The sequence below is a fragment of the Sturnira hondurensis genome, unplaced genomic scaffold (assembly GCF_014824575.4).
Source record: "Sturnira hondurensis isolate 20B ecotype Veracruz unplaced genomic scaffold, ASM1482457v3 Scaffold0022566, whole genome shotgun sequence".
Classification (NCBI taxonomy): Eukaryota; Metazoa; Chordata; class Mammalia; order Chiroptera; family Phyllostomidae; genus Sturnira; species Sturnira hondurensis.
Window position 1 is genome coordinate 12,321,910 of NW_028095197.1, and position 27,320 is coordinate 12,349,229.

The 27,320-nt window shown below is 41.8% G+C and overlaps 2 protein-coding genes across 5 annotated transcripts; one reads left to right on the forward strand and one right to left on the reverse strand.

Moving 5' to 3' along the window:
- Positions 1 to 2,204: 2,204 nt before the first annotated feature.
- Positions 2,205 to 5,989, reverse strand: MRPL50 (mitochondrial ribosomal protein L50). Its single transcript, XM_037036000.1, has 2 exons — positions 5,870 to 5,989; positions 2,205 to 3,286 (listed from the first exon to the last, which is right to left on the reverse strand). Exons 1-2 carry the CDS (start codon positions 5,959 to 5,961, stop codon positions 2,899 to 2,901), a joined length of 480 nt encoding a protein of 159 aa, XP_036891895.1. The 5' UTR covers positions 5,962 to 5,989; the 3' UTR covers positions 2,205 to 2,898.
- A 188-nt stretch (positions 5,990 to 6,177) lies between these two features.
- ZNF189 (zinc finger protein 189) lies at positions 6,178 to 19,346 on the forward strand. 4 transcript variants are annotated; one of them, XM_037035873.1, is made up of 3 exons: positions 6,178 to 6,543; positions 7,205 to 7,331; positions 16,624 to 19,346. In XM_037035873.1, the coding sequence occupies exons 1-3, from the start codon at positions 6,511 to 6,513 to the stop codon at positions 18,342 to 18,344; spliced, it is 1,881 nt and encodes a 626-aa protein (XP_036891768.1). In that variant the 5' UTR covers positions 6,178 to 6,510; the 3' UTR covers positions 18,345 to 19,346. The 4 variants fall into 4 exon arrangements, with proteins under 4 accessions (XP_036891768.1, XP_036891769.1, XP_036891770.1 ...); XM_037035874.1 differs by having other exon boundaries at positions 6,179 to 6,543; positions 7,247 to 7,331; XM_037035875.1 differs by having other exon boundaries at positions 6,179 to 6,543; positions 7,250 to 7,331.
- The last annotated feature ends 7,974 nt before the right edge of the window (positions 19,347 to 27,320 follow it).

The window sequence follows — 27,320 nt, forward strand, 5'->3', positions numbered from 1 at the left end:
GATTTTCCCAAAGAGAATATACAGACACCCAACAGGTTCATGAAAAGGCATTCAGCATCACTAATTATCAGGGAAAAGCAAGTCAAAACCACAGTGAGAAATTCCCACATACCTCATAGGATGGCTATTGCCAAAGAGATAAGAAAGAACTAGTGCTGGCAAGAACATGGAGAAAAGGGAACCCCTGTGCCCTGTTCACGGGAGTGCAAATTGGTGCAGTCTCTACAGCTAAATCCCCTTACTCACAGTTTTCCTACTCATGGTTTTCATTACCTGTGGCCAACCATGGCCAAAAATATTAAATGGAAAGTATCAAAATGAACCATTCTTTGGGGGTTTTTATATATATTTTTAAAGATTTTATTTGTTTTTACAGTGAATGCCAGGGAGGGAGAGAGGTAGAGAAAATTCTCTGAGAAGACCTGCAGAATTGATAAACTCTGAACTAGATTAATCAAATAAAAACAAGGTGGGCTACAAATGAAAAACACCCACAATGAAGGAGGGCTTATCACTAAACACCCAGTAGACCTTAAAAGGAAAATACAATAGTCCTCTCTTAGCTACGGTTTTGCTTTCCGTGGTTCTTGGGTTTCAGTTACCCAAGCTCCCTAAATATTACGTGGAAAATTCTAGAAATAAACCACCATACATTTTAAACTGCTTGCCATTCTGAGTAACATTATGAAATCTCATTCTGCCCAGGTGAATCCTCCTTGTCCAGGGTATCCACCTGTATATGCTACCCACCTGTCTGTCACTTAGTAGCCATCTAGACCAGCAGCCCCTAACAGTTTTGGTACCAGGGACCAGTTTTGTGGAAGACAAATTTTCCACAAACTGGGAAAGGGGGTGGGGCGAGACAGGAGGCAGAGCTCAGGCCCTACCTCGAACTCACCTCCTGCTGGGCAGCCCAGTTCCTAACAGACCACGCTCAGCACCCATCCGAGGCCCGAGGGTTGGGAACCGCGGCTCTAGACTGTTGGACACTGCAGTGCAGTGAATGTGTCCAAGTAACCCTTATAGTGGCCTAAGGCTGTGTCCCAGCGCCCGCATCACTCATCTCTCCTCCTCTCACCATGCAGGCATGGTATGGTCTCCTACCAGAACCAGAAGGGTGAATAGAGTACCTTTTGAGAGAAACCATATTCACGTAACTTTTATTACACTATATGGTTATAACTGTTCTGTTTTATTATAACTAGCTGTTGTTGTTAGTCTCTTATCCTGCCTAATTTATAAATTAAACTATCATAAGTATTAGGTCTATGTAAGAAAAAACAGTATAGGTAGGGTTTGGCACTGCCTGCAGTTTCGGGCATCCCTAAAATCTGAACAAAAATAATTCCTGATTTAATCATGTCCTTGTGTAATCATTTTGTCGTTCAGAACCACCTGGTAACTTACTATTTGAGAAATTCCCACAAATTAAATACATCAAAGTCAGCAAAGACTTACCACCTTATCGGATATTCATAGGTACTCAAGGCCACTTTTTTAAAGTTATAGAAAAAAGATTTGAAGTGAATGTAATGTAACAGTGGAAAATTGTAACAGTGGGAAAGTGGAACTCACCCCATCATTCTTTTGATGTTGTTTCTCTAAGTCCTGACTCAAAATAGGTGGCTTACAGATGACTATGTTTGTATAAGAATCCTAGGAACTAGTTTCAAAGGATACAGACCCCGACCCTCAGACATCCCAGCTCAGGGAGATTTGCTAACCTTCAGCCACGGAGACAGGATGACTGAACCAGGGTGATGCACACAGGACCATCGCTTGAGTCGTTGGAATGAACTGTGCTCCTCTGTGCAATCCCCTCCCTTGATCTCTTTGTTCCGCCTCCCCTCTCCCTCCTTATAAACACCTCTGCCTCCACTGAGAGGTGAGGATGCACTTTGAGATACAAGTCCCCCATCTTCCAGGTGGCCAGCATCTGCAAATAAATCACTTCCCTCGACATCAGCACCTGTCTCTACAGTATTGGCTTTTGTAGCAGCGGGCAGCCAGACCTGTTCGGTTCCATAAATATCATCTTCTTTGAAGAAAGTATGTATTTATAGAACCTAGTATATCTCATTACAGAAAAAGTCACAGCACTGATAATTGACGCATATTTTATTTCTTCATTTTCAATACTTAAACTAAGAAAATGGCAAGGCAGAAAAACAAATTTTACCTCAAAAAAATTAAAAACACACACATTTCAAAAAACCAAGTTTAATTCCAAAGCAGATTACTCTAGAATGAACAGAATCACTTTCTACTATTTCTACTTGTACAGTAAACAGTGAAACATATTTCTGTAATAAACATAGACTTTCCTTTCTTTTATAAAGATCTAATCTGTTTCCTTATTTGTATGTGTATTATCTGGGATGTCCAACCTGCGGCCCACGGGCTGCATGCAGCCCAGGATGGCTATGAATTCAGCCCAACACAAAATCGCAAATTTACTTAAAACATTATGAGATGTTTTTGTGATTACATGCCTCAATGTATTTAATGAGTGGCCCAAGACAACTCTTCTACTTCAGATTTAAGAATACTAACAGGATTAAAACATGTTCTTGCCTATAAAGACTATGTCTGAATATGTAATAGCCTCACATCCTAAACCAAAGTTAATTACTGTGTCCACTGGAGAAGAAAATTTTCATAAATTATTAATGACCTGATTCCATTCAAAAAAGTTTCAGCAAATGTGAAAAAGAAAATGCTGTTATTTGTCAATCCATGATGCTATGAGAAAAAAAAATAATACACTCTTTCACAAGAAACGTGGTTTTAGAGCACAATTCTGACAGCATTTCACATGGCAAACCATAAGAGAGTCTGAGAAGTAGCCTCCTTGCTCAGGGAAAAAAATGATCTCAATGAGCTCCTCTTCTGAACTGTTCAGTAACCCCAAGTGATTTTTAAATTGGGAGGCAGATTACTGGCAATGAGTTCATCAAATTTAGATCTGTCTTGAATAGGAACCTTATAGAAATCAAGAACATCTCTGACCCTGCTCATCTCATGAAGCCTGGAGTTAGGCACCGCGTGGCCCAAGTCATCAGCTAAACGTGCCAAGAAACCAAACTTCAGACGACCATCTGCCAGGGAGATGTCCTGCCAATTGCTAGGAGCTGATGAGCCAAAAACTTCTTTGACATGAGATTCCAAGCGACCCTGGAGATCTGCAGGTGGTGTGTACGTTCGGCTTCGTAAGGGTGGACACACCAGGATCGGTTCTTTCTTCACTTCTTCTACTGTCTCAGCTACCACTGGCTTTTCCTCTTCTCTGAAATGATGAAAATCAATGATGTGAGTCTTTGGTTCACTGCATTAATGAAGCTGACAAGTTGGCAAACACCAGAACCAATCTTGCCCGCCAAGTTAAATCAACAATTAATTTGCACACTTACTGAGCACTGTGGAAGGAGGAAAGAATAAGAATAGCTTCCCTGTCCTTGGAAGCTAATAATTGAACTGAGCTAGCATAGACCAAAAAACAAAAGTTAATTCTAGATTTTTACATGCCCTATGAATTCCCAAAGATGGGTAAAGATAAACCGTTTTGTATGGGATTTTCAGTCATTCAAGATCCAAACCCAACCTACCTAACTTCATCTCTCACTGATGTCCTACATACACTCTATGCCCTACCCAAACAAAACTATATTCTGTCTCCTACTTTCCTGACATCATGTATTAGTTCAAGTTATAGCCAACCCCAAATGCCTTTCACCTCCTACTCATCCTGTAAGTCCTAGGAAAAACTTGTTCTCTTCCAAGGAGCTTTACCTAGTTTCCCCAATCAAATCTAACTCTGAGTTTCTTTGAACTCCGACAGCAGTTTACATTGCTCTCAGAGCACACCGCATCCTACCTGAGTTTTCATTTCATTGACATTCTACTTCTCTTACTAGATGATCAGGGTTTCTTGGCCCTAACACCACTGATACTTTGGATGAGACAATTCTTTGTTGGAGATGCTGGGGCAGGATGCGGTTCTGTGCGGCTCACTGGAGGACGCTCAGCAGCATCTCTGGCCTCTACCCACTAATGAGTATCCCGGTAGCACACCTGTCCTCCAATCATGGGAATCATAAGGTATTGCCAAATGTCCCCTGGTAGGCAAAACTGTCCCTGGTTAAGAACCACCATGCCAGATTATCAACTCCTGAAAACACAGGCCTGTTTTATTGACTTTGGGGGTCTTTTGAAAACTGTTTGAATATTATTGAATAGATGGGCCAATGGGAGAGAATCTGCCTAACACATTATTTCAGTGCTTAATAAAAGATTTGTTCATAAACTGACTCCTGTCTTCCGTGGAGTTGGCACTGGATTGGGATTGGGCAACCCTCTAGAAACTGGAGGGCCTGGAAATGAACAATGTTTGGCCAAGAGTAGGGTCTGTAATGCTATTCCTCTTTGCCTATTCAGACCCTTCCAGCAATATGCCCCTATTTCTGCAATTATTTATCAATTTCTCGATATCTAATAAGTGTATTCCCAGGACACAGAATATGCTATATTATCACCTGTCTTAAAAAAAAACAAAACGAGTTTCCATTTTCCCTTCCAGCTTCTTTTACAACAGAACTCAGAATAGTTGTCTGATTATTCTTCACTTCCTCACCTCCGTCTTCTCCTCAAACTATTCTAGTCACAGTTCATCAGAATGAAATGAAAGCCATCCCTTCCATCTCAGTCATCTCTCACGCTGCTGTAGTTGTCATAACCACCTTCTGAAATTGTATTCTACATTTGTTCATTTTTCCCTCCACCAGAACGAGAACAAAGGTGGGATCTGTCTCATTAACAGCTGGATCCCTAACACCTAGACACATAGCATTTTATAGTAGACACTCTGTATTCGTTCAATGTGTGAATGCAATAAACCTGAATGAGATTTAAGAGACAATAACAAATAGTAGTCAAAAAAGAGGGGTACCTAATCAATACATAAGCTGATGACAAAAATCCTTCTGGAGTGAAAAAGTGTTTATTTGAAACCTAAGAGAGCATACATTGCTCCCTAAGGTTCCCACAGGTTCTGTTTTCCCAACACTGAGTCAAACAGTTTTACCTTCAAAAGATTCCACAGTGGGCTGAGGGGAAAGCAGTGAATGGGGAGTAAAGAGACCTGGGTTCTAATTTAGCTCTGCCCTTGACCTGTGACTTGTGGGGTAGGGAGAGTAGTGGGGCAGTTCTTTGAAAAAACAAGTAAATTCAATAGGTTATATTTATACTGGGAGGGGCGTGTAGATGTATTCACTGGGGTTAAAAATACTCCTCTCTGCAGGTCCCGTTTCCTCGTATATCAGCGTCCTTAAGCTCTGACAAGGGACTTTGTTTCTGCTGCTGTAGCCCTACTTAGGGAAATGCTGGGCCAGAGCAGGCGCTTCGTAACTGTCTGTTGAGTAAGTCAACGAATGAACAAACGAACAAAACGAGAAGGCTTCACTTCAGCTCTGAATATCGCTTGTTTAGAAATATACCCAGCAAGTGAGTTTAGTTTATGGGGCACTTTCACGTTTCTGTTCTACGTGGCTTGCATGCTTCCTGACACCGCACTTGGTGTCTGGAAAACAAAATCAGCACCTTTGCTTAATAAATTAATAAGCGGACTGGCAGGGCACGGGGGCGGTATTTCCGTTACAAGACGAGAAAACTGAGGCCAAGAGAATTGACCCAGCTCCCCGGCTCGCGGAGACCAGCGCTGAAACTGAACTCAGAACCCTAACGCTCTGGTCATTCTAGCCAGGAGCAGGACCTCGTCTTAATAGTGAGACATTCCCTTTTGAAATCGTCATCTCCCTCGGTTTCTTTCCGTACTTTCCGTGACTGTAACCCACCATCGAACTTTTCGCTTTACCTGGATCGAGACCAAAATTGTCGACGTGGGGCCCCTGCGATTATCCACGTGAGACTCCTTCTGGTGACACCGGGGACCGAAATCGCCGCCATCTCTGAGCCTAGCTACGAGGTGGAGCCCCGCCCCGGCCGACAGAAACTAGCCAATCCGGTGTAAAATTAGTGGCGGATATCTGGGTTCTTAATAAGAATCACCGCTGCTCCCTTTGCATGCCGGGAAATGTAGTCCAGTAACCTTTGCCTACGGGGCTGGACCGTGACGCTCTCTCGGGGCATGACGGGAGTTGTAGTTGGGGGGCGTCCCGGGAAGGTGCCGGGTGACGCCTTCTGGTCCGGGGGCGGTCGGTCACAGAGCTCCTTGGCTGAAAGGAGGAGGAACTGACAACGGGGAGGAGGCTGTGGCGAGGCCTGGAAGGTGCGCAGCCAAACAGGGGAAGGAGTTCGGGGTTGGGGGGGCGGCCTAGGGGCGCTTCTGAAATGCTGCTGGGGTCGTGACCGCTCTGGGACCAAGGCAGGACCTCGCCAGACCCAGCCTGGAGGCCTCCCCTTCGTCGGGCCTAATCTCCAACGGTCGGATAGGCCGCACCAGAGGCTCCTTTCTGTGGGCCGCCCCAGTTTCCTGCCCTGATTTCTGGCCAGGAGATGGCCTCCCCGAGCCCCTCGCTGGAGCCAAGGGTAAGTCGCCCCTCCGGGTGTCCCCGCTACTACTCAAGCTAGGCCGCACTCCTTCGCCCCCCATCGCGCAGACCGTGGTCTTTAGGGCCAGCTCAGTGCGAGGAAGTACCCCCTAGTGCTCTGGGGTGCGGTTCGAGAGTAAACTGACCACTGGCTCATATTTTTCCAAGAACGACTTGATAAATTAGTAATGCTCCAAACTAGCGCTTTCATTTGTAAGTTATTCCAGGTGAGGCATCCTTTCTGACCATCTGCTGTGCCTTGTGCGCTTGTCATGGTGTTTGGCTCCAAGACAGGCGCTTAGAAAACTTCATAGAATTGAACAGGGTCACAAGCCGGTGAGAATAAAGAATGGAGCCAGGCAATGAGGTGAAGGAAGCTTGGGGAGGCTTAGTAAAATGAAAATGTTAGGATATAATTATTAAACCAGAGAAAGCCTTGTTCTTAGGCCCCTCACTAACGAAGGACAGTGATCCAGCTCAGTTACCTTCTGGTCTGATGTGCCTGTCTGTTACAGTCGGTTCCCAGAATTGAGTCCCACTTGGAACTCATAGTTACCATGTGGGCTTCTAGCCTTCCCAGCCCGGATAAGGGCTACTTTGCAGTAGTAGAATTGTCCTTGAGACAACAGGAACTGACTACAGAAATCGTACTATTTCAGGGGTTGCTGACATTTGAGGATGTGGCTGTGTTTTTTACCCAGGAGGAGTGGGATTATCTGGATCCAGCTCAGAGAAGCTTGTATAAAGATGTCATGATGGAGAATTATGGAAACCTGGTCTCACTGGGTAAGAATCTGCTGTTTCTGATTAAAATATCTAAGAGGCTGTTAGAAATCAGACTCTTAAGAACACTTGGACCAATACCAGAACCAGAACTGCTTTGTTCCAAACTTCTGATTCAAACCTTTCATCCATCCATTGTTTACCTGACTCTCACCCCTTGCATTTTAGCAGTGACCAAAATACAAGCCTTTCTGGCTTCCTATCCCATATTGCTCTGTACTTTCCCTCCTGGCTCATCCTCCCACTGCTTCCCTCCTACTCCTTTTCACTCTGCCTTCTGGAGCCCCTGTTCCTCTTCACATAATGTTCCTTACCCCTCCTGGCCTTAACTGAAACCTGGCACTTTCCCAAGGACACCACTTCTCTGGGAGGGGCTGCTTATTCTCCCACATCCCCTTCCTTCCCATCCTTTGTCTCCAGGCTGCAAGGGAGAAGAAAGTATTGTACTCCCAGCTTTTCAGTGCTCTTCCCAAAGGATTCGTTTTCCACCTTGAAACACAATCTCTCCCCTTTGAGACCTCAGCAGTCTTGCTCTGCCCACTCAATTCCTTTTCACTACCATTTGGCAACTTTTCTTGGACCCTCACACATAGACTTTGTCACATGTTTCAGAGTCCTCTGAAATAGTCATCCTCCATGAAATAGTCATTACTTAAGCCTCAGTCTATTTTGACCATGTTGACTTCAGGGCTATCCCTTTTTATTCAGCAACTCATACCAATGATCATACCCTCAATTTTGTCATAACAGGCAAAACTAAAACCCCAGTATCTTCTTGACCAAATAAAAATATTCAGGCGTTTATTGGCTGTAACTCAATAGTGGTGATCAAAGCAGACATAATCTCAAGGGGAGCTTACTTCTTACCTTTCTTCCTCTCCTGCTCCTTTCCTGCTAAACCTGTTCATTCTTAATGATGTTTCCTGTTCCTTGACTTCTCTGGTTTTTTTCTTCTCCTGCCTTCACTCCTCTTCTAATCTATGGATCTATATGAGCCAGTTATGCTCTGCCCATTCTGCAAGCTTCACATACCCCTGTTTTGGGTATAAAGTCCGCCTTTTCTTCTCTCTTAGTTGCATTGCTAAATGCACCAGGAGAAATTTTTTAACAGAGATAATTGATGCCCTGTGTATATTCATGGCTTTTCTTTCTTCTAGTCTCCACTGGGTTTTTACATTTCAACAAGTTTTCATCATTGATTTGCTCATTCCCCTATTCCTTCTAGTGACTATTCTGAAGCAGGAGTTTTCCTTGGGTCCGTCACTCAGCAGTGGACCTCACCTTCTCCTTCACAGAGAACACAGAGGCCATTAAACATGAATTCTCAACTTTTTGGCCCCACCTCTTGCACCCTGAAGGCTGCCCCGTCTTTTCACTTCTCTAACTATTTCTACATCAGTCATCCTTTGTCTTTTTTTTTTCCTTAAGAAGGAATAAATAAGGCTTCAGTTTTTATTCCTTTTCCTCTGGTGTCTTTATGCTGATGATAGGTATGTGCATGGCTCTTCCCATTGGGTGAAGGAGGAGGAAAAAGAAAAAAACTACCATTTGAGCCACAGTCTCCCTCTTGCTGCTCCCTGTAAACTGCTACTCCTCTTCAGCCAAGTTTTTGTATGTAGATAATGTGGTCTGTACTTTTTTTCTCTAAGCCCCTTTTCTTGCCCCTACCACTCCCCTTAAATTATTTAGCATTGGTCTGTAATGGTCCAGTTGTCAAATGCCATAGACTCTCTTTGGATCTTATTTTATTCCACCTATCTATAGACACTTGAAATTCTTTTTTGTTTCCTTCCATTGCCCTGCATTCTCAGACTTCCTCTCAGTTGTTGAATTTATCACACTTTACTATAATCATCCTTTATTTTATTTTTCTAACTAGATTGATCTTCATGAAGACAATAACTATATAGTTTTTCATTTGATTTCTCTAGCACTTAGGACAGAACCAGGCATATATTGTATGCTTCTTAATATTTGTGTGCCTCAATGAATATGCTTAAAACTCATAACTTGACTTGATTATAACATTAGCCTATAAAGTAGCCCCCTGCCTCTAGTCTCTCTTTCTTTTAATATGTTCTCTTTCTTGCCAACAAAATGATTTTGTGTTCGTTACCATATTTTTCAGGCTAGAAGACACATTCTTTTCTTTTTTCTTCCCCCACCCCAAATTTGGGAGGGGAATGGGGGTGCATCTTACAGTCCAAATGTAGCTTACCTGACTCTCTGTGGGCGCGACAGTGGTGGAGCGGGATCACAGGTTATTAAATATTTTACCACATTTTTTGGTTCAAAAATTTTTCCCCTGTTTTTCTTCTTTAAAACCTAGGTCCGTCTTATGGTCCGGTATGTCTTATAGTCCTAAAAATATGATAATTGCTTACAACTTCTGGTGAGTCCTGATAGCTTAAAGGATAAAAATCTTGACTTCTTACCTTACTTACATACTAGGACCTCCCTAATGTAGTCTCTGCCTAGCTGTCTAGCTTCATCTGTTTCTGGCAGACCATTTCCATCTCCAGCATTACCAGCTGCTGCTTTTTTTTTTTTTTTAAATATTCCACGGTGTCTTGAGTTACTGCCAACTTTATCTATGCATATGGTATCCGGGGTGATAGAACCAGGCAAATGACCAGCCTTGCCTGTCCCTAGTGCTGCAAAATGTGAGGCCATATGCACAAAGGCGTGGCAGTGAGCCCATCTATGATCTCCTCTCAGGCTCTCGTCTTTATTTTAGCAAAACACAGCTTTTCATCATTCCACAGTCTTTTCATTCTCTTCTATAGATTTTCCATCCCCTTGATGAGAGTTCCTTTGAGGAGAGAACACTGTTACGCGACTGTTCCAATCTTGTTTCTTTACTTCTAGCTTTGTAATTTTGGTTCATCATTCATACCTTTCCTTTCCATGCTGATTTTCCTTTAAACACTGTAATAGCTACGTTGATACAGCCGGCAGCTTGATTTCTCAGTTCTTGATCTTGCAGTTCTTTCAGCTAAAATCAACTTGTTCAGTTTAATGACTTCTCTTTGCCATTTCCTTGCTTTCTCTCTGTTTCCTCAGCTATCATAATATTATAAAACTGTTAGGCTAAAGATTATAGAGATCAACCTAAGCCAGCTTAAGCCAACAAGCGAAGTTATTATAGGGACATAGATGACTCATGGAATATATGAGCGGGGTTGCAGCTGAGCATCAGAAGAACCAAAGCCAAAAATTGGATCACTCTCGGGAAGTCGGGAATTACCTCTGTCTGCGTGCTCTGTTTCGTTCTCCTTGACAGAATAGTCTTTCCTCCTCTGTTCACATGTTTCTGTCCATCCCTTTAGCTTCTAACTTGATAGGTTACAATTATAGCCACATTCAGACTCTGCTTCAGTTTCAATCCCAGATTCCTGGGAAAGGCACCCTTTTAGCCAGGTGTCTACCGTAGACAAAGTAGGCGTGCTCACAAGATGGGAACACATAAGTATGTTGGATCACCCAGAGGTGACTGTAGTTACCAAGCCCAGATCTGATGGTAGCCGTCTCTAGGCTGCTCCACGTGGAAGCCTAGACCCGCTAATCTCTTTACCTGTCTGATTGACCCAGTTACTTTTATGCCAGTGCCTCTCTGTTTCATGTATTTTAGCCATGTTTTGCATTTTATGTCTGTTAAGATAAGTCATTCTTTTACATACCTTTTCAGGATAACTAGTTTTCACCATTCTTCTGGTTGAAATTTAGATTCACTGATGATTTTTTAATTGGTTCATAGGATTTTGATTGGAGTGCAGTTAGGTTCATAGACTCGTTTGGGAAGAATTAAGATCCTTATAATATTGAATCTCTCTGGCAATTCAACTGACTATTTAACTGTCCTTAATGTCCTTCGGAAAAATGTAATGGACAATTTTTATGGATCTTACACTTTATTTTTTTACTACATTTTATTGATTATGCTATTACAGTTGTCCTGATTTTTCCCCCTTTGCTCCCTTCCACCCAGCACCCCCACTCCCCAGGCAGTTCCCTCGCCCTTGTTCTCGTCCACAGTTCGTACTTGTGAGTTCTTTAGCTACTGCCTTTCCGACACTGTACTGTACATCCCTGTGGCTCTTCTGTAACTACCTGTTTGTACTTCTTGATCCCCTCACTTCTCACCCACTCTCCCTACCCCCTCCCATCTCTCTATTTTTAATCTTTGTATTTTAATTACGGTGTGTCTTGGGGCGGGCCTCTTTGGGTCCATCTTGTTTGGGGTTCTCTGTGCTTCCTGGACTAACATGTGTATTTCCTTCACCAAATTAGGGAAGTTTTCTTTCATTATTTTTTGAAACAGATTTCCAATTTCTTGCTCTTTCTCCTCTCCTTGGGTATCCCTATGAAGTGAATGTTGGATTGCTTAAAATTGTCCCACAGGCTGCTTACACTATACTTGTGCTTTTAGATTCTCTTTTCTTGTTGTTCTGATTGGTTGTTTTTTGCTTCCTTATGTTCCTAATTAATAATCAAATCATTAATTTGATTCTCGGCTTTATCCACTCTGTTGCTATTTCCCTGTAAATTGTTCTTTATTTCAGTTAGTGTATCCTTCATTTCTGACTGGATCTTTTTTATGCTGTTAGGGTCCTCACTAAGTTCTTTGAGCATCCTTATAACCAGTGTTTTGAACTGTGCATCTGGTAGATTGCTTATCTCCATGTCATTTAGCTCTTTTTCTGAAGTTGTGGTCTGTCCTTTCATTTGGGCCAGGTTTCTTTGTCTCCTCATTTTGCAGCCTCCCTCCGTTTGCCTCTAAGTATTAGGTAGAGCTGCTTTGACTCCCAATCATGGTAGCGTGGCCTAATATAGTAGGTGTTCTATAGGGCCAGTGGCACAGCCTCCCCTATCACACAGGCTGGGTATTCAAGGTATACCCTTTGTGTGGGCGCTGAGTACACCCTCCTCTTGTAGTAAAGCCTTGGTTGCTGTTGGCAGGTCAATGGGAGGGATTTACACAAAGCAGTCAGCTGCAAGGATTGGCTGTGACCACTAACCACTACCTACTGCAAGCCATGGAGGATCAGCTGTGCAAGGGCAGGGTGGTGGTGTTCCAAGGTGGTGTGTAGCTGCCCACTGGGTGCACAGGCTCTGGGGTTTCCCAGATGCCACAAGTCAAGGTCAGTCCCCACTTATGTTTTGCCCAGGGCTACCCTGCCTGAACTATAAAGCAATCTGAGATGGCTGCTACTTGTGCTGAGCTTGTAGATTCCCAGGCGAATCCAAGCTTTGAATCTAGGCTGGCTGCTGCTAGTGCTGGGCCTGGGGCTCACTGAGGCTGGAAGTTGCTTGTTTGAGAGGATTTAGGAAGTTGTGAAGCATGATCCAAGACCAGCTGTTCATATGGAAAAGCAGCTTGGGTGGGCCTGTAAATTGGGTATAAGTCTAGGGACCTCCAAAGCAGTTTAAACAGTGTTAGCCAGGTTGATGGAATCTTAGATATGTACTAGTCTGCCAGCTCTGGGGGGAGGGCCCAGAAAAGGGACAATGATCTTTACTCGCCCAATGCCAGACACCTCAGCCTCCCCCTACATGCCACTGGTGCCCCTCAAGCTGCCTCCCTGGTGCTGGAGCCCAGAGAGAGTGAGTCTGAGTAGGTGAGTCCATGTGTGGGCTCTTTAACAGGAACTACTTGGAGCTCCAGCAGTTTCTTCCACCAACTCAGTTCCCATTGGTTTTCACAGAAGTTGTGGGGACTTATATTCTTGGCACTGGAACCCTGGGCTGGGAGTGCCTAATGTGGGGCTGGGACTCCTTGCTCCCACGATATCCCTCTCGAATTTTTATCCACCATACGTGGATGTGGGACCAGCCCCTTCCACAATTGTACCTCTTCTACCAGTCTGGATTGACGTGGTTTCTTTAATTCCATAGTTGTCAGACTTCCATGCAACTCAATTTCTGTCATTTCTAAGCAATAGTTGTTTTATATTTTAGTTGTAATTATGCAAATGCCATGCCATCTTGACTGGAAGTCCCTTATACTTTTCTTATTAGATTTATTTCTAGGATTTTTGCAGTTTTGTTATCATGAAGAACATTTTACTTTTCTATAATATTTCTGTAAAATGTTTTGTTTTTTTTTTTAAAGATTTTACTTATTTATCTTTAGAGGGGAAGGAGAGAGGGAGAGAACATCAATGTATGGTTGCCTCTCATGCATCCTCTGCTGGGGGTTGGCGTGCAGGGAACCGGCCTGCAACCCAGGCATGTGCCCTGATTGGGAATTGAACTGCGATCCTCTAGTTCGCAGGCCTGTGCTCAATCTACTGAGCTACACCAGCCAGGGCGAACTGTTTTTCCTTGGTAGTAAGAAATGGCATTTATTTTGTATATTTGTTGCCATTGTTATTTCATTTAATCATTTTAGGAAGTTTAGCTAGACATTCATATCATTTGCAAATAATGATAATCTTCTCTTATTCTTTTGAATAAACCCCCTGGAACAATATCTGCTGAGTAAACATAAAGAGACTTTCCCTTCTTATGAGGAAGAGACCAACACAAACAGTTAAAAGTGCAGTGTATACCTGGCTGGCATAGCTCAGTGGATTGAGCGCGGGCCTGCGAACCACACGATCGCGGTTCTATTCCCAGTCAGGGCACATGCCTGGGTTGCAGGCCAGTTCCCAGCAGGGGACTCACTAGAGGCAACCATACATTGATATTTCTCTCCCTCTCTCCTTCCATTCCCCTCTAAAGATAAATAAATAAAAATTAAAAAAAGTAAAATATCTACCTACACACAAAGTATATAGGTAGTATTATTTTTTAAAAAAAGTGTAGTGTATAGATAGCTTTAATGGAGTTATGGTCAAGGGCTAATGATAAAAAAACAGAAAACCTAAATCTGTCAAGTGGAGATAGTAAAGGCTTTCTAGAGAAACTGTTGCTCTTAATTGAATCTTAAAGAGAAATCTTAAGATTTCAGTTTTTTGGTTTCTCAGTTAAGAGGAATCTTAACCGAGAAAGTTTTCCAGCTAAATTTTGGGGGACATTTAATAAAATGGCATGAAAGACCGTAGCACAAGCAATTTGCCCACTTAAATTGTGACAAAGTAGGTAGCAGTTGAACTGCAACTTAGAGACCATATCATGAAGTATCACAGTGCAGAGAGCTTTGATTTAATTTTAGAAATTGTGGAGTGTTTGTGATGGCGACATGAACAGAATATGAAGATCTCTCTGGATTCAGTGAAGTAGATGTCATTTGAGGGCAGCCTAAAGATCAGAACTGAGGATTATTAGGTGGCTTTTGCATTGGTCCAGGGAAAGCATGGTTGTGAGGGTAAAAAATAAGTTAGATGCTAGAGAGTAGCATCATTAATTTTTGTAACTGATAAGTGGTAAGAAAAATAGAGACATCTAGGACGATTTCCTGCTGTGGGACTTTAGGGTAATGGATACCAGTGCCTTTCCAGAGATGATTAGCAGTGGGGACGGACACGAGAGCAGGGGATGAGGATCATTTCAGGTGTGAGCCCTTCTGAGACGTGTAAATGGCCATACCCAGAGAGTATGTATAGTGAGATGGTGTGAACATGGGTAACAATAACCTTAAACAGTTGACAAAGGAAGAGAAGTTTATTAGGGAAATGTATTAGAAAAGGCGGAAGAAGTAGGGAGAGAACTAGACAAATAAATAAATAAAATATTTTAAAAAGATAGAGAAGAATTTCTGGTTCAGGATAAAGTTAGACATATTTGTATGTTGGTAGGAAGGTTTCAGTGGAGAATACAGATGGAAGAAAAAGGAAAAACAGTGATAATTGAATAAGTTCCCAGAGGCAAGAGGGATCAAGAGAGGGTAGATGGATTAGTCTTGGATAGGAATGGAACATATATTCATATACAATTGCAGGTAATTTTATAGATAGGGAGCAGAAAGTTGAAGGAGTTCTGTCCTTTTTCATTGTGTGAAGGAAAAACAGCACACTGAAAGTGAATTTGAAGGAGAACACTGTAAGCAGCCTAAGTAGAAGTAAAGTTTCTAGTAGTTTGTTAGGCAAATAAGTTTGGGGGGAATAAAATAACTTAATGACTGGGGGACGTAAGTGAAAAGAAAATTTGAAGATGACTTCACAGTTAGAAGACTAGAAAATTGAGAGAAAAGAGGAACTAGAGAAGTTATCCAACAGGCAGCAAGAGGTAGAAAATCATGAAAGAAGTCAGAGGCAGGTTTAAGTGTCCCTTATGCCATTCTGTTGCATCATATGTTGTCTTTCTTCCAACACATGCGAGCTTTTCATTTCTCAGATGTTGTGCATATTCTCATTTGGTGCTAAATGGTTCCATCTTGGGTCTTAATATCTTTAGAGGACTGAGAATCATATGTGTGTGAAGAATGTGGTATGATTTATGGTAGGTAAAGCCATAAGCTATGACAGACTCTCATTTCTTCTATTACCTCTGACCATGTCCCTTTGTATTTATCATTCAGTCTTTCTACATGATAGACTCCATGTCACTTCAACCCATTGTTTTTGTTAAAAGCCATTTTGTGTTTTGACACAAGAACTGTTTTTTATTTAGTTTTTTAATATTATTTTCTTAATCCATTTATACTCATTGTCCATTCCATTTAGTAGGAGGCTTCATGTCTTATCTCTGAATCCTGGCTCATTACAGAGTGCTCGGAATATTCATCATTGCAATAAACAAGTTCTTATTAATAAGTGAATTCTTGCTTTCCTGATTTTTGCCTTTGATTCTTCTCAGTGTCATTTTATGTATTCTTTTTTGTCAAGTTATTTGGTCTTCTCTCTTTCCAATAATGCTATCTTGTTCTACATTTTCCAGAACCTACTATTTTCTTCCCATGTTATTCTTTCTACCTCGATGGACTGGTTCATCCCAGCCCTGCTTAGTTTATTTCTTTGGGTATCCACCTTACCATGCATAATTTCTATTGATTTACAATGGCCCTTCCTCTCAATTCTACTTGCTCCTGCAGACGCATTCTTGACCTTTTCATAAACATTCTTTTCATATCCATTCTCCAAGGAAAACATTTAATTGCATCAGATAACTAATTATAATGGTATTTACCTAGTTTGCACTCTTTGCCAGGTACTGGGTACTGTTCTAAGAGCTTTATGTATATGAACTAATTTAATCCTCAAAACAGTACTACGAGGTAGTAAGCTACGTCTGATATAGTAGGTTAGTTTATCATAATTAGATTGATTTATCTGAATTATCTCATTTTTCTGACAGTTTCTCTTTACTAGGAAAGAGCCTGACTGATGTTTCTGTTCTCTATTTATTATTCCAGATGTTTTAAACAGAGATAAGGATGAGGAGCCAACTGTGAAACAAGAAATTGAAGAAATTGAGGAGGAAGTGGAATCAAAGGGCATAATAGTTACAAGAATCAAGAGTGAAACTGACCAGGATCCCATGTGTAGAGAAACCTTTGAACTTGTTGGTAGGTTAGATAAACAGAGAGGAATCTTCTTATGGGAAATACCAAGGGAATCTTTGACCCAGGAACAGAAAATGTTCAGAGGAAACACTAACGTTATTTGTAAGAGACCTAACTCAGAAGAGAAATGCCACAAATGTGAAGAGTGTGGAAAGGGTTTTGTCCGCAAGGCCCATTTCATTCAACATCAACGGGTCCATACTGGTGAGAAGCCCTTTCAGTGCAATGAATGTGGGAAGAGTTTTAGTCGCAGTTCCTTCGTCATTGAACATCAGAGAATCCACACTGGGGAGAGGCCCTATGAGTGTAATTACTGTGGGAAGACCTTTAGTGTGAGCTCCACCCTTATTAGACATCAGAGAATCCACACTGGAGAGAGACCCTATCAGTGTAATCAGTGTAAACAGAGCTTCAGCCAGAGAAGGAGCCTGGTGAAACATCAAAGGATTCACACAGGTGAGAAACCCCATAAGTGTAGTGACTGTGGGAAGGCCTTCAGTTGGAAGTCACACCTTATTGAGCATCAAAGAACTCACACTGGTGAAAAACCCTATCACTGTACCAAATGTAAAAAGAGTTTTAGTCGAAATTCATTACTAGTTGAGCATCAAAGAATTCACACTGGAGAAAGACCCCATAAATGCGGTGAATGTGGGAAAGCCTTTAGATTAAGTACATACCTTATACAACACCAAAAAATCCACACTGGCGAGAAGCCTTTTCTTTGCATTGAATGTGGAAAAAGCTTCAGTCGGAGCTCATTCCTTATTGAACATCAGAGGATCCACACAGGTGAAAGACCTTATCAGTGCAAAGAGTGCGGGAAAAGCTTCAGTCAACTTTGCAATCTTACTCGTCACCAGAGAATCCACACAGGAGATAAACCCCACAAGTGTGAGGAATGTGGAAAAGCCTTTAGTAGAAGCTCAGGTCTTATTCAGCATCAGAGAATTCACACCAGAGAGAAGACTTACTCATACAATGAAACTAAGGAAAGTTTTGATCCAAATTGCAGTCTTATTATACAGCAGGAAGTCTTCCCTAAGGAAAAATCTTATAAATGTGATGAATGTGGGAAAACTTTCAGTGTCAGTGCTCATCTTGTGCAACATCAAAGAATCCACACTGGCGAAAAGCCCTACCTGTGTACCGTATGTGGGAAAAGCTTCAGTCGGAGCTCCTTCCTTATTGAACATCAGAGGATCCACACTGGGGAGAGACCTTATCTGTGCAGACAGTGCGGCAAAAGCTTTAGTCAACTGTGTAATCTTATTCGGCATCAGGGTGTTCACACGGGTAATAAACCCCATAAATGTGATGAGTGTGGAAAGGCCTTCAGCCGGAACTCAGGCCTTATTCAGCATCAGAGGATACACACAGGAGAGAAACCTTATAAGTGTGAGAAATGCGACAAAAGTTTCAGTCAACAGCGCAGCCTTGTCAACCATCAGAAGATCCACGCAGAGATGAAAACCCAAGAAACCCATGAATGTGATGCTTGTGGTGAAGCCTTCAACTGCCGAATATCTCTCATTCAGCATCAGAAATTGCACACTACATGGATGCAGTAAACATAGAGAAATATTTAAGCTTAGTTTGACTTGAGACTAGCTACCCAAGTGCAGTTTCAATATTGCTCAACATGAGTCAAATTTAGTAAGAAAGCAAATTATCTTTGGCCTTAGGGAAATGGTTTCTGAAGATTCTGTGAATAGTGGACAGTTGCCCACAGGCATTTGAAGACTTCCATTACTCTTTTTTTTTATGACTTGGTAATTTATTTAAGCATCTTTTTACACATTTTTCAGGTTAAACCTGAGTTCAGAGCACTTGGTTACAATAAAGAAAGGAGAATGACAAAGTTGCATTGGTACAAGGGAGCCAGAGCCACCAATGTTAGGAAACTGGAATAATTATTCAGAGTCCTCTGTCACCATCTTATATAGTAGTTCTTTCAGTTCCATGATATGTTTTGCTGTGCATGCCAAAGTCCAGTTATCAAACATACGATGTTTTCAAGGAAACAGCCAGATTTTTTTGAAACTGATATATAAAGTTTTTGTCATTATTTAAGCCAGTTGTTTGGCACATGAGTTAAAGAAAGCAGTTCCAATGCCTTGTGGTTCTCAGAAATGTGAAGTGAGTGGACCGTTAGTTTTATGAAGAGTATGTAACAAACCTAGCAGAGGTGTTACCGAGGAATCTTTGGCAGTGCCTTTTTTATTTTCAAGATGGGCCCAAAAAGGTTAGAGGGGGGCACTGTTTTTTTTTTGTGCCCTCCCATCTGTGAAAGATATTTGTAGTCTTACACAAATGATCTTATTCCTTCACTACCGGTAGCATGTGAAAGTGTACATACTTTGATTGCTGGGAATTGCAAATACAAAACATGGAGCCTATGTTAGGAAGCTGAGATATTTTGGTAATGCTTTGGTTTTTATAGTAACTAGACTTTGCATGCAATTTTAAAATCCTTATTTCTGGTTCTAGGGCTACCCTTAGTTAATGGTTATTATAAACCTATTAATTCATCTGTTTTAATCATTAAACCAGTTTTGTTTTTTGCTTTGTGTCAGAGTTCTTTGTTACTTTAGTATAAAATCTGTTAAATATATTACTGTGTTTAAAAATTAGAATCAAGGATTTAAAGGAAATTGCTTTCACTTTTTCTACCTGTGAGACAGCAGAGACGTCCAGAGGTAACTGGAATTGTGGACGTGGTGCACAGGAAAGTCTCTGGGCTAGAAATTAGGAATTCACCTGTGTTTAGACACAGAAATGAATTAAGATTTAGTGAGAGGGTAAAGCCAAAAAAATCCAGAAATGGAATACTGAGGCCTCCTTTTGTTATTGGGTGGGCAAAATGCAAAGCAGACTGAGGGAGGAACATCCAGAAGTGGGGATGGAAAAGCCAATGTGTGGTGACAGTTGCTGTTGGAAACTGACCTGGAAGGGCACTGTGGAGATAATCAGGGAAGGGTTGAAGAGTGTCCTTTAGATCATTAGAAAGTCAGTGGGTTCTCCGAGAGCAGCCTGCAAATTTGGGAAGAGCCAGTTTTCAAGGGGTTATTTAGTATCTGGAGAGAGTAAGTCATCAGTTCCCAAACACCAATTTGTGGCTCTTCTACACTCAAATGGTAAAAATAAGGAACATATAGTATCTATTTAAAAAAAACAAACTAAATTTATTAAAGACCATTCATTTTGAAATTATGCACCTGCTTTTTTAATAATTAAGAAAAGCTCTTCTGAAATAATAGTAATTTTAGATGATGGTCTGTTGAATGTCTTTAAAAAAGGTCTTTTTAAAATTATTCTTACCCATTTAATTTTACTGGTCTATAGAAGGGAATAAAAGGTAGATTGTCTGAAACTATAAAGAGGGATATAGATCAAGATCAAAGAAAACTGAGTGCTTCCCATTCATTCTGGAAAGCCAGTTAGAGGTTGGAGATGAAAGAAAGTGGGTGGACATTAAGTTATACAAGCTAAAATTAATTCTAGCACTAGTGGAAGAATTTTCTTTGGAGGCTTTTCCCCTCAATTTGGTTTTTTAAAAAAAGGTTTAGTGTGTAGAAATAGAATACTCCAGATGACCCATTTTCAAAAAATAGTCATATTTATGTTTTGAGAGTCAAAACATTGTTTTGACTGATAGGGGCAGAGTTAAGAGCCTCACTAATGAAGGCTTGGGATTGCAATGCAATGGGTAGAATAGAAGAGAGAACCAAACAAAAACTTAGGGAGGGTTTGTGGGAGTTTTTATAGGGCCCAGCTGAAATAAAGGACTGAATTTTTAGTGGAATTACTTGAATTCCTCTTGGAAATAACATGGGACAATTTTGAAGAAAAATCAGAGTTACAGGAGATGAAGCAAAATAGTAGATGTATTCAAGCTCTTCAGAGAACCAGTAAACCAAAAGGATGGATAGCCAGGCAGATGATGGATGGATGGGTAGAGGACAGAGAGACAATAGGAACCGGCTCATGAATATGGAGGCTAAGAATTCCCACAGTGCATCTGCTGTCTGTCAACTGGAGAACCATGAAAGCCAGTGGTACAGCTCAGTCTGAGTCCAGTGGCCCAAGAACCAGGAGCACTGACGTACAAAGACAAGAAAATGCCCCAGTTGAGGCAGAGAGCAAATTTACCCTTCACCTTGTCGCTGATTTTAGGCCCCCAATGATTTAGAGGATGCCCCTCCGCATTGGTGAAGGCAATCTCCATTTAGTCAACAGATTCAAATGCAAATTTCTTCCAGAAACACCCTCACAGACATACCCAGAAATAATGTTTTACCAGCGTCCCTTAACCCAGTCAAGTTGAGACAAACTTACCAGTAATAATCACAGTGCATAACATTAAAACAAGCAGGTAAAGGGAGTCTGGTGGGGAAAAAAAAATTTTAATAGGAATCACTGTAAATACTTCATTTCTCTAATTTTAATGAGGCATTGCGCTTTCATATGTGTTCCTGAAGGAGGGTGTCAGCAAATCTAAGGCATGCCCAGTTGAGCATGATACACGCATTATAAATTTCAACTTTTTAAAAGTAAATTTAATTGATTATGCTATTACAGTTTTCCCAATTTCTCTCTCCCCTTCACCCTCCCTCTGCCCTGCACCCCCAAACCCTCCAGCATCCCCCACCTCAGTCCATGGCTTGTACATATAAGTTCTTTAGCCTCTATGTTTCCTATACTGTCCCCAACCTCTCCTCATCTGTTTTATTGCCTACCAATTATGCTTCTTATTCCCTGTCCCTTCCCCTTCATTATTCCCTTCCCCTCTCCACTGAAAACCCTTCATGTGATCTCTAGTTCTCTGGTTCTGTTCCAGTTCTAGTTGTCTGCTTACATTTTTTTTTTTAGGTTCAGTTATTGATAGTTGTGAGTTTATTGTCATTTTACTGTTCATAGTTTTTTATCTTCTTTTGCTTAGATAAGTTCCTTTAACATTTTATATGATAAGGGCTTGGTGATGATGAACTCCTTGAACTTGAACTTGTCTGGGAAGCACTTTATCTGCCCTTCCACTCTAAATGATAGTGTTGCTGCACAGAGTAATCTTGGATGTAGGTCCTTGTCTTTTATGACTTCAAGTACTTATTTTCCAGTCCCTTCTTGTCTTTTGAGAAATTGGCTCATAGTCTTACAGGCACTCCTTTGTAGGTAACTCCTTTCCTCTTGCTGCTTTTAAGATTCTCTCATTATCTTTAATCTTGGGTAGCTTAATGATGATGTGCCTTGGTGTGTTCCTCTTTGGGTCCAACTTCTTTGGGACTCTCTGAGCTCCCTGGACTTCCTGGAAGTCTATTTTCTTCACCAGACTGGGGAAGTTTTACTTCATTATTTGTTCTAATGAGTGTTGAACTTCTTGCTTTTGTTCTTCTCCTTCTGGCACCCCTATGATTCTGATGTTGGAGTGCTTATAGTTGTCCCAGAGGTTCTTTAGCCTCTCTTCATTTTTATCAACCTTGTTTCTTCATTCTGTTCCAGTTGGATGCTTATTTTTTCCTTCTGTTCCAAATAGTTGATTTGAGTCCTGGTTTCCTTCCCTTAACTGTTGGTTTGCTGTATATATTTTTTTTATCTCACTTTGCATAGCCTTCACTTCTTCCTTTATTTTGCACCCATACTCAATCATTTCTGCGAGCATCCAATTACCAGTGTTTTGAACTCTGCATCTGATAGACTGGCTATCTCCTTAGGGCTTAGTTTTTTATCTAGAGTTTCGATCTGTTCTGTCATTTGGACCATATTTCTTTGTCTGGGCACACCTGTTATGTTGTAAAGTGGGCAAGGCCTTAGGTACTTGGCAGAGCAAGGCAACCTATGTCACTGGGTTATGGCGCTGTATGTGGGGGAAGGGTTGGAAAGGAAAAGATGCCACTTGCTCAGCTCTTGGCCAGCTCTAGCCCCACTTTGCGATGAACTCTCTCATGTGAGACTGGGAGTTTCACTGTGGCAACCCCCACAGTAGTTTATAGCTAGCTTTGAGTCTTTAATTTCCTGTTCAACCAGCCCTGTCTTTCCCTACACAGTCCACCGCCTTGCTCATTCCTCTCAGCCAGCCCCACCTCACCTGTATCGTCCACCGCCTTGCCATGAGTCCTCTCCAGCCGGTCATCCCCCATCTTCACCCCTCCTATTGGTCTAGATGAATGTTTAACTCCTTGGTTGTTGGAGTTCCATGCAGTTTGATTTTCTGGCACTTCTGGTTGTTTATTTTTTTAGATTGGTTTTTATCCTTCTTTTGGTAGTGCAAGGAAGGGAAGTGTTTTTATGCCTCCATCTTGGTAGGAACTCCAAATTTCAACATTTTCTTTAGTCCAGATACTCCAATCACTTTTTAAAAGTTACCTTTTAACTTAACCTTTAAAAGTTACCTTTTAACTTAACCTCTTAACCTTTCACCTCAACCTCCTTCAAAAGTGGTGGCCTTTGGTGGTCGATGTGGGTAGATGGATTGTTTGTTTGTTTTTTTAAAATTAAAGTCATCTCTATTGTCAAGAATGATGCATGGACAAATAGAAGGATAGAAATATATATTTAGTGGCCAAATGATCCAAGTTTAATTAACGTGTACTTTTTAAATACTTGCCAGGTGCTATATTAATGCTGTAAGTATTGCATCAAGCCGTCCTTTATCCACTAGAAGACTTGAGGATTAAATAGCCAAATGCATTTCATAGAGTGAAGACTGGGGGGAAATCACCTAACTTTCCAAAACAGTTTTCACACATTTTGCACCAGTAAAACATAGTGCATATCTCTGCCTGTGCTACCTCCTGTTCCCAAGCCACATTCTCGAGAGCACTCCTCTCATGTATGCCCAGGACAGTCATTGCCTTCCTGGAAACAAGAAGAGCCCTCTGATTTCTTTGCCCTGTGAATTCCCCTTGGGTAAAAACAGGGCAGGCCGAGGAAAAGCTGAACGTGGCTGCAGAAAGATGCCTTGGCCGTGGGTATCTTATGAGGACAGGGTAGATTTCTCTGACAGCTGTGCCCCCCGGGACTGCAGCCTAGCCCTGGTTCTGATCGCTAGAACTGGTGCTCTGTTAGAAGATGCTCTGTGTTTCCTTGTGCCACTGTGCTCCAAGAGCTGGGTCTGTGCAGGTTTGTAAGCCTCTTTCTGAGAACTAGATGTTGAATTATTTTGAATTTTCATTTGTCCCAGTACTTGCTTCTTTGAGTTGGAATAAAATAGAGACTTTATTAGGGTGGTAAATAGCAATGCCACATAAGGAGACTTGCTGTTTTCCTCTGTGTAATGATGTCGTGCCCACTCACTGACTTCCACCAAGGGGCTTGGCCCTGTGCTGGATTGCTAGTCTATAGACAGCTGGTTCCCAGTTTCCTCTCAGTCTTCTGCATGCTAAAAAGTTATTTTCAGCAGTACTCTTTTATCATGTCATTTGCTGTGCAAAAATTATTCACATGGCCCTATTTCTAATTACATCCGGGCAAGACTTTCCACAATATCTTGGCCCAATTTGTCCTTTTCCTCCACTGTGTCTCTCCACTTGGTCTCATCATCCTGGTCAAATTTCTCACAATTTCTTCAACATGTGCAATTTGTACTCTAGTCAGGATAGAGTTAATTCATCTGCACAAGTGCCTTGATCATTCTTCAAGAGCCAACTGACAGGGAAAAATACTTATTCACAACTTAAGTTATCTGACACTACGTAACACACCACCAGCCTCACAACAGCAGCCCTGTTTTACAGATGAGGGAAAGGGCTCAGAGAAACGAAGAGTATTTCCCAAGATCATATAACTGGCAATAAACTGCCTGCAACTCACCTCACCTTTGTAAAGTATTCCTTTCCCTTTGCTCGCAGCGCCTGGCCCATGCCACTGCAGTTTCACGCATTCTTGCGAACCAATTTGTTTCCCAAACAGTAAGCATACAAAGACCATGCAATATCTTTACAGCACCGAGAATACAGTAGGTGCTGCATGCATACTTGTGGGCTGATTTTATATGTCTACGTATGTTGATGTCCAGTACTAAGTGCTAGGCTATTTTAAGAGGCTTGGGACAGATTGTGTTACAACTAGAAAAACACGTTATTTGAGTAATGGGAAGAGGCCTGTGACCAGCTGTGTTGAACTTTGCTATTAGTCCTATCTCTTAATTCATCCCCTCCAGAAAATGGGTTTAGGTGGGGAATTGGTAGTATTACAGGAGCCCTCAGGCTCTAGTGAACTTGGGGAATTCTGCTTACAACCTATAAATATGGCGGATACTGTTCTAAGGGAAGGTTCACAATTCTTTATTTAAAAGCCTTAAGGGAAGGGCCTATGTGTTTTGGAAACCAGAATTTTTCAGAGTTTTGGGAGTAAATACAGTACTTATGCTATATCGTATATGACTTCCTCTGTGAGTCCGAGTTAGCACTTACAATCAACCACATTGAAACTCCGCATCCTGTCAAGTGGAATGAATACACAGATGACAGCCTCGAGTCAGGTTTTGCCACCAAATAATTTGCTGTGAATTTTGGTTTTCAGGGCTTTTCGGATTTCAGAATTGTGAATAAGGGGCTGTGAACCTGTTACTGAGATGTACTGACTCACTTAATTTCTCAATAATTTGTGACGGTGTATTTTATTTTGGAGATGAAACACTGAACCACAGAAAGGTTGTACAATGTGTCCAAGGTCACGTGGCTAGTAAGTGACAGAGCCAGCATTCAAACCTAGGCTGTCTGACTCCAGAACTTGTGCTTTTCACCATGAAGTGTACTGCCTCCCAAGAGGACTTTGCAAATCACATTGGCCTCACCTCCTGGTTATGTGGCCTTGGACAATGTCCTTAGTTAGCACCCTGGACCCCAGTTCCCTCCACTCTTACTGTGAGTGAAATGTAGATGTCAGGTGGAGTCTCTCACTCCAGAAGAGCTAAATGAGATGGACTTGAAGTTCCATTTATGCTTTGCCTAAAGCCTACCAGAAGGTTTCTGCAAGTTTCTAGAGAGTTACATTCTCATGATCACAGTCAGCTTCAGCTGCTAGATTCACAGTATGAATCATCATGAATCGTCTCATTAGCTTGTTTATATAAAGCATGGTGTAGATGCATATGTGAAACTTTGCTCTTCCTACAAAGACACATATCTTTAGATGGCTTGATATCTCTCCCCCTTCTTAAAAGTCCCTTAACCACCTCTGCACAATTCCAGATTGCCCTAGTTTCCCCCTGCCTTCTCTCTTCCTGCCTGTCTCATTTCTTCCTTTCTCCTCCTTCTTTTCCTTACCCCACCCCCCTTTCCTCCCTCTCTCTCTTCAGACCAAAAACAAATTCTTCTTTTTATTCCTTCCAGCATGTAGTAATTTTCTGTGGCTTTGGCTTTTGATACTTGAGCCTTTAAGGCCCAGGTGGCAAACACAAGGCCCGAGGGCCAAATCCGGCCTCTCTACCTTGTCTTATCCGGCACAACACCTTGTTTCTACCTGGTGGCAGTGCCAGCTCCTTGCTCCTAGTTAAGGAGTAGTTTCATTTATACAGTCCTAAAATTCCATTTGGCTCTTTGAAGGCAACCACGAGGCTGATGGGGCTCCTGGTGAAAATGAGTTTGACAGCCCCGCTTTAAGGTATTATCTTCTCCCAGCGAATTATCAGAGTATTTGCTTACACACTGTCAGTTCCTTTTGGAAGAGTTCCTTGCCTTTTTACATCTTGTGATGTCCAGTCTAGAGGCCCTCATCTCCATTTCTGCACCCAGCTACACTGACAGAGCCTCCTCCCACATTTCAAACCCTGTTCATGTTTCTTGCTTAGCTACCTGAGCTTCATTGTCTGGTATACAAATGCCATGGCTGCCCTACAGCTGAAAGTTTTCTTAATTACTTTCAGTGCTAGTACCAGGTTTTATTTTTAGTTGGTGCTCAATAACTACTAGAATAAATCTGACAAAGTACCAAAAGCTGGGAAGCCATTAATATGTACAGTGAGTGGCCACACAGTTAATAGACATTGAAGTCCATAGCTTCATAACCCTTGTCTTCATATTACTCTAAGTGGAAGAAATTGCTTGGCTTGAGATTTCAAAGGCAACCGTAGTGCTTTAGTATGGAAAATATATCAGATGATGACCAGGGAAAATGCATTATATACAGCCTCACTCTCAGTGCAATGTAATTGGACGTTAACCAAAAGATATGAATAACTCAGCTTTGATTATAAATTCATGTCCAACCCATAAATAAGAATCTAAGCAGTTTTTCTACAATACAGGGTCAGTGGTGCTGAGGAAGCTCTAGATTGAAGTGTTCTGCCAGAAGAGCTTTGTCATAACGGATGTTGCTAGCTTCTTAGGACAGTTTAACACATGGTAGGGGCGTAAGCAGTTGCTGACAGAATGAATGGGTGCCGTAGGAACTGTGGAAGACCAACTCCGGCCGCAGCAGTATTGAACGCTGCCTGCGGCCCCGCCCTTTCCTTCTGGCCTGGCTCTCTGTTCATCCCAGGAGAAAAAGGAGACCTGAATGCTAATCGCTCAGCCCTACCTTCCCTGACTGTGTGCCTGGCATCTGGT

What these genes read in the sequence shown, in the direction of transcription:
- MRPL50 (XM_037036000.1), bottom strand. Translation starts at nt 5,961, where the DNA reads ATGGCGGCGATTTCGGTCCCCGGTGTCACCAGAAGGAGTCTCACGTGG. An exon ending in CAATTTTGGTCTCGATCCAG is followed by an intron (nt 3,287 to 5,869) that starts GTAAAGCGAAAA and finishes TCATCATTTCAG; the next exon opens with AGAAGAGGAAAAGCCAGTGG.
- ZNF189 (XM_037035873.1), top strand. Translation starts at nt 6,511, where the DNA reads ATGGCCTCCCCGAGCCCCTCGCTGGAGCCAAGG. An exon ending in GCCCCTCGCTGGAGCCAAGG is followed by an intron (nt 6,544 to 7,204) that starts GTAAGTCGCCCC and finishes GTACTATTTCAG; the next exon opens with GGGTTGCTGACATTTGAGGA. An exon ending in TGGAAACCTGGTCTCACTGG is followed by an intron (nt 7,332 to 16,623) that starts GTAAGAATCTGC and finishes TTATTATTCCAG; the next exon opens with ATGTTTTAAACAGAGATAAG.